This window comes from Apaloderma vittatum, unplaced genomic scaffold (genome assembly GCF_000703405.1).
Source record: "Apaloderma vittatum isolate BGI_N311 unplaced genomic scaffold, ASM70340v1 scaffold39737, whole genome shotgun sequence".
NCBI lineage: Eukaryota > Metazoa > Chordata > Aves > Trogoniformes > Trogonidae > Apaloderma > Apaloderma vittatum.
Genome location: NW_009725283.1, coordinates 10,420 through 16,912, shown reverse-complemented (window position 1 = coordinate 16,912; position 6,493 = coordinate 10,420). Strand labels below are relative to the sequence as shown.

General features: G+C 50.3%; 1 protein-coding gene across 1 annotated transcript in view; it reads left to right on the top strand.

Annotated features, from left to right (window-relative positions):
* The window catches only part of GGT7 (gamma-glutamyltransferase 7), a gene marked incomplete at its 5' end in the record, with an annotated part of 16,257 nt that overhangs the window by 5,658 nt on the left and 4,106 nt on the right, over positions 1–6,493 (top strand). Inside the window, 5 exons of the mRNA XM_009872829.1 lie at positions 54–247; positions 2,461–2,548; positions 3,278–3,405; positions 5,458–5,546; positions 6,277–6,429. Of these exons, the coding sequence (XP_009871131.1) occupies positions 54–247; positions 2,461–2,548; positions 3,278–3,405; positions 5,458–5,546; positions 6,277–6,429 (652 nt within the window). The remainder of the gene's footprint in view (positions 1–53; positions 248–2,460; positions 2,549–3,277; positions 3,406–5,457; positions 5,547–6,276; positions 6,430–6,493) is intronic.

The following is a 6,493-nucleotide window of genomic DNA, read 5'->3' as shown; positions in this document are numbered from 1 at the left end:
CCCTTCCAACCCCCAACATTCTGTGATTCTGTGATTCCTCTTCTCACCCACAGCCAAAGCCGTAAGTGAGCTGAAGGACCTGAACTACTCTGACAAATTTCGGGAGGTCTTCCTGCCGGACGGCCAGCCCGTGCTGCCTGGCATGTTCATGAAGCGCCCGGACCTGGCGGCCGTCCTGGAGCTGCTGGGGGCAGAAGGAGTGTCAGCTTTCTACAGCGGGAACCTGACACAGGAGATAATCTCCGAGGTGAGCCATGCCTGTCCCTGTCTCTGCCCCAGACCCCACGGCGCAGCCTGGGCTGGGGGTGCCACCAGCCGTGTCACCTGCTTAAGGTGACAGCCTGGAGATAAGCCATGGCCAAGTGTCAGCACAATGATGGGGTTAAATGCGTGGAGCCTTCTTTTACTTTCCTATCCCTGTCACTGCAGTGGTGTAGGTGACAAATAGTCACTTCCACAGCCTACAGAAGTGAAGCCTCCATTTCTGGGAGGAAAAACAAAACTCTCAATTTCAGTACCCCCTCTGGACTGTGTTAGTATTGGTGACAACCCCTTTTTCCAAGAGCAAGAGGCTGTTGAAAAAGCCAATTTTTGTTGATAATGGCACTGTTAAGATACAGACTCCAGGAAGATGGTTTAAAAATAAAACTGTGAGCCTTGTGAGCAGAGGATCAGACAGACTTGATCCCACGTAGGGATGCCCCAGTTTAACTCTTGTTTTTAGAGTTGTGCTGGAAAAAATACCAACAACAAACAAAGTAATTCTGGTAAGAAAGCCAAAACAACTTTTATACCTGTGTATCTGCAGTCAAAGTGGTTGGTGATACCATTTTTCTCTACCACTGTGGTTCAAGTGATGCACCAACAAGATATTAGTAATCTGGAATGGGTTCGTTCAGCTCAAGCCTTAGACATTTGTGAGCTCTGTGTTTGGAAATCTCCTACCATTTGCCTGGACCACAGCAGAGGTGCAGAATGAGGAGCCGGGAAAGTCCCAAACTGTGGTGCATCTCCACAGCTAAACCTGCTCTGTCACCCTGTTCCCCTGACCCGAGGGCTGCCACAGGGAAGCACAAACTCCCTGTGGAGGAGCAGGGCCCAGGGTTACACCAGCAAAGAGCCTGGCAAGCTCTGGGATCACGTGCGCAATCCCAGCTTTGGTTGCAGAGGAAAGGGCTGGCTCCCAGCGGTGTTTATTGTTCCAGCAAAGAGAGGCTATCGATGTGGTGAGATCCAGCTCCCAAACACCCTACCTTTTGTTTCCATGCCTTCGCGGGAAGGCACGGGTGCAAAAACGTGCTCTCTGGGCAATCTGAGCTGTACGTGGCTGAGCAGGGCTTCTCCCCTTTCTGTGCTGCCCCAGTCCCCGCTGCTTTACCAGGGCTGAGCTTCAGGGAGGCAGCTCCTGCCAGGGAGCACAGGCACCTGCCTGCTCACCTGAGTCCTCGGCTTCCACCTGGCCTCTTCTCCGGGGCTGCTTTGGGGAGGAGGCCAGGATCCTGAGTAGGGGATACATCTTCTTTTGCAGTTTCGGGGTGGTTTGACATGCTACCCCCCACACTGTGCCTTGCATTGCCTTTCGTGCTCCAGTGATTCATCCATTTCTGCTGGAGAATGAGTTTTCCTTGCCAAGTTAGCCAGATAGTTTAGAAACAGAGCATGCACAGGTTATTTGTTCTTGCCCGTTTATTGGATGGAGTTCCAGAGGATTCGTAACACCAACTCCTCCCAGCAGAACCTCTCACCAGGTTGTGCCGCTTCTCCTGGAAGGAAGAGTTGCCCATGAGCCCAGCACACCTGTACGCCGACCGAGTATTACCTGTGATCAGCAGAGTGCGGTTATGATGGTCCTACCTCGTGTCCATCCTGACACAAGTGCAGAAGACCTGCAGTGGAGGGAATTACCCATCTTTACTGTGTTCAAGAAAGTTACAAAGCCCTATAAATTGTACCTCTAGGAGAGTCTTACAGAAAGATCGAGGGTACAACAAACCTGCTCTCACCTGAAATAATTAAAAATAGGGTGGGAATTGTATGCTGAAGATTTTCAGTGCTGGCAACCTGCTACACCCATGTTCCCACTCTCCAGGCTCTCTCTATATTTTTATCCTGGCAATATTCAGATGCTTCGAAACCTTTAACGTGTTTGTGCTTGCCACCGAGGGGAGAGAAAGCTGTGAGGCAGTGCCAGTCCCCACCCTCATGGGGAGGCAGAACATCCTCAGAACACCCATGGAGTGGGTGAGCTTTGGGAGGTGAGCTGCAGAGCCTTCCAGCAGTGGTGGGTGACAAGCCAGGCCACCAAGACCATGAAAATAAGATTTTCAGGGTATCCTGAGGAACCTGGCACTTCACTCGTGAATTTCAGTGCAGGATGTGTGTTCACCTGGGCCGGCGTGAGGAACAGAGAAAGCCTTGACCCAGCTTTCTCAGCATGTTCTGCTTTGCTCCTCTACGCAGGTCCACAACTACGGAGGAGTCTTGGTGGAGGAAGACTTCCACAATTACAGTGTCACGGTGGAGAATCCTGTCCACACAGTCTATCGAGGTAAACGCTTGACCCATCACCGTGCAAGTCCAATTAAAAGTTTGCTTCACCTGGCAAGAGGTGGCGACTATTTAACCAGAGTTGAAATCAGAATTGCACCGACGCTTCTGCAGAAAAGCCCTCCAGGGCATTTGCTGCTGTAGCCTGCTGGTACTTCTGCATCACAGGCAGTTCAGGAGGCTCTCAGCACTTTGTAACAGGGCTTTTGTTTCCCTGATAACAACCAGTGGTATTTTCATAGTGTTAGAGGGTAAAGATGCAACGTGATCAGATATTGATGCAATGTCTGGACCGTAGGCTAGCATCTACATCTGAAGACAGTTCCCAAAATTGATCTGCAGGGGAGAAAACCTTTATGCAAGAAGTTTCTAAAATGTTACTCTTTTCTAGAAATCCCCGTGTTTACCCTCCTTATTCCTGCAATGTTGCAAATGCATTTTATCTCCATTCTTCCATACAGCAGTCCAGAAACCAACCAGCCAACCAAGAGGGACTGAATGTCGGATGTAAAAAAAGCATCCTTGTTTGGGTTTGCTTCATCCATCATAAAGAAACAGAAAGCTGTAACAGGAATGTTTTGAGAAATCCTTTTTAAATCATGTTGCTTTCCATTGCTTCCCCTCAGATCTGGACAGGTTTTGCTGTCCTCAAAGAGACTAGCTTATGGGCAAGTGTTATAACTGGATGGTATTTGACAAAAGCAGCTTCATTCCCTTCTTCTCTTCGCAGGTCACCTTGTTTTCAGCCCCCCACCTCCACATGCAGGTCCTGCACTGATCACAGCCCTGAACATCCTTGAGGGCTTTAACATCACAAGTCAAGTATCCAGAGGGAATATCTTGCACTGGATAGCAGAGGTAAGAGGAAGCTCAACAGTTGACTGTGCTTCTAGAGAGTCCTTTATCTATCCCTTGGTTGTGTAAAAATGTTTGTAGATAATTCCCACAGGAGAATGAGCAAATAAATAGGCTGCTAAGGTGTAAATCTGAGTTGTGCTGCTGCCTCAGGTAGCTGCAGATGCTGAGGCCTCCTGCTTGGCTGAGCTCCTTCTTGCTTCGGCAGAGCTTTTCCAGAAGAACAAACTGTGGGGTTTGCCCATTTCGTCTACGTGACCATCTCTTCAGAAGACCCCACAGCACCTGAGGGTGGTTCCACACATGTTTTCCACCCCTTATGCTCCAGTAGCCCTGGCCATACTGGAGCGGTGCTGCGGCGCTGCGAGGAGAGTCAGCAGCATGATGGTGTAAGCAAAAACCTGTGTGTGGTACTGACAAGGAAAACTAATCCTGCACTTCATGTTGCCTTTTTTTTTTTAAAAAAAATCTTTACATTGTAGCCCGCCTCATGATCTCCGTGGTCCAGATTATGATTTTTCCAGTATTTAGGGCCAGCACTACCAAAATGTTGCTGCTTCTCAGGAAGTGAAGCAAGTGCTCCCTTTCCTGCTCTATAGGCAATTAAGTTCTTATATGCTTAACAGCTCCTCAGCTGGATTTTACAAGTTGGGAATCTTAAACAGAGATGTAACTGCATCCTTGTAGCAGGGAGGACAATGGGGGCTTGGAAATTATTGCCTCTCAGCAAAAATGCAACAATTGGGGTTGTTACATGCTGCAAGGCCTGTGCAGAGGCAGAGAAGTTTGACTCACCTAAGTTATTTTTGAGCTCCCTTCAGGAAGCTTTGGATGAATCTGTTTGCTCTGTATTTGCACCAGGCCAAGAGTTTCACTCACTGGTTTTCATGTCCCGGCTGAGGAACAGCTAAAGGGCAGCCACTTCAGAAGGTGTGTAACCCTGATTACTTGGGATCACACATGGCTGAGGTTCAGTGCTAGGTCAGCACCAGATGGTCCAGCCCTGGGGCAGCCTTGACCGAGATGTCCTTAGCGTGTGCCTGTGCAGTAGACGTGGTCTGACTCTTTCAGCAGAGCTCTTCCTTGGCCACCAAGCCCCTGCATCCTCCAGATGATGTGGTGGTCAGGCTTCTCCAGGAGTTACTGTGCTCTACACTGTACATCAGAAGATAAATGATGACACCTCAGGAGAAGCTCTTGATGCACGGCACGTATCGAAACAGAAGCCAGGTCTAGCTGTCTACCTCTGCCTCCAGAGTAGTGCACTGCTTGGCTCTTGGGTGAAAATGGTGTGATCTGCAAGGCACAAGTTGGCTTGACTGAAGAGCACATTTCTCCTTGTGGCTGTTCTCTGGCTGCGCACTGGAAGACCGGGGCTGGATAAACTGTGTTTTTCGAAATTGCATCTTCCTGTTTTTAATGGACTGGCTTTGGCAGGATTCTGCATGTGTGAGAAACCAGATCCATTCCTCTTTTTACACAGTCATTTCATGAAGTGTGCTGGCACTAATGCTTTCTCTTCAAACATTTCAGATGACTTACAGCTGGGAACATGGGTAGCAGCTGGTGAGCAGAGTAGCTCACTTCTGCTCAGCAGAGGTGCTCTGCTCATGGAGCTGCCGTCCAGAGGCAATGGCAATCCCAGAACCCACTGCCCCACTGAGATTCAATGTGATCTCTGCTGTTGTGGTGACCACTCAAGTGGCATCCTAGTGGCCCTGTCTGCGAGCTGACCCGCTGAGCTGGGCTGAGCCAGCTTCTGCCAGGCATGTTCCACCAGGCACAAACTGCTGGATACCTTTGGCTCCCCCAGCACAGGGTTCGCAGTGCCAAACTGATGTCCTTTGGTCCCCATACCCACGTGTGGCAGCCCTTTGCACTGTCCTCAGGACCAGGCTTTTAGACATTTTTCTTTGCCAGAAGACCAAATTCTAGTTTGGAGTATCAAGAGCTATATTCTGGGGCCGCCTACATCTCTCTCCCCTCCCCTGCCCTCTCCCACTCTCTCTCTCTTCTTTTTTTTTTCATTCTGTCTTTTAATCTTTCTATTTTCAGACATTAAAAATAGCCCTGACTCTAGCTAGCAACCTGGGAGACCCATCTGATGATGCATCCATCGCTCACACTGCAGAAAGCATGATGAGGTAGGTCTGAGGCTGACAGGCATGGTGACAGTTTCAAGATGCGTGGTTTGGGTATCGTTCCTGGATTTGCTCTTTTCAGTACCTGAGGTTTTTCTGTCCCTGTTTGACTGAGGAAAGGTCAGTCCTGCAGTGTCCTCCTAGAGCTTACTCTTCCACGGGGCTCACAGCTGATACCATGAGGCTCTGGGGACGGGTCATGGGATGTCTTCACACGCAGGTTTCCTGGAGCCAGCTTGATCGTGAGGGTTCCTCCCAATTTCTCACCCCTCTAAATATTGTTCTCATCAGGTTGGACAAAGAGCCACTCATGTGGTCATGACCACACGAGCAGTTCCTGGCTCTCCCTTCCCCACGGCGGAGTCGGTGCCTTCGCAGAACCCCAGACACGTGGGAGAGGTCAGGCCTGGGGTTCAGCCCAGCCTCCCACCGCAGAGCCAGGTTTCACCACTGCTGGTGGCCAGGGCTGGACCTGACTTGCCCTGCTCCTGGAGGACTGGTGTTCAGCCGGGTGGTGCCACCGCTTGTCCATCTCTGTAGACAGAGCCTGGGAGGTTGCCTCTCTGTGAGGGCTGGGCCCTCTTGTCTCCCTCTATTGGGTGAACAGAAAGAGCTCTCTGTCCTCAGTGCCCTCAGGGACACACGGTCAGTAGCTGTGTAGAGAGAGACCAAGAGGTGTTCAGCTTCCTAGGCTCATGGCTTTCTTTCCTCTTACCCTCTGTCACTGCTGAAGTAAATCAGAAGCTAATTCCCTGCGCCAGCTGATTAATGACTCCCAGTCCTTCTCATCTGACCTCCACACGCCTCACTTCTCCACGGAGAGCGGACCCGCTGCCAGCCAGGTTCTTGTCATGGGACCCGATGACTTCATTGTTGCAGTTGTAAGGTAGAGGATTTACTTCTTCTCTCCATAAGGTGCTGGGAGGGTGGGAGCTGGGAGAAGAGAGCAG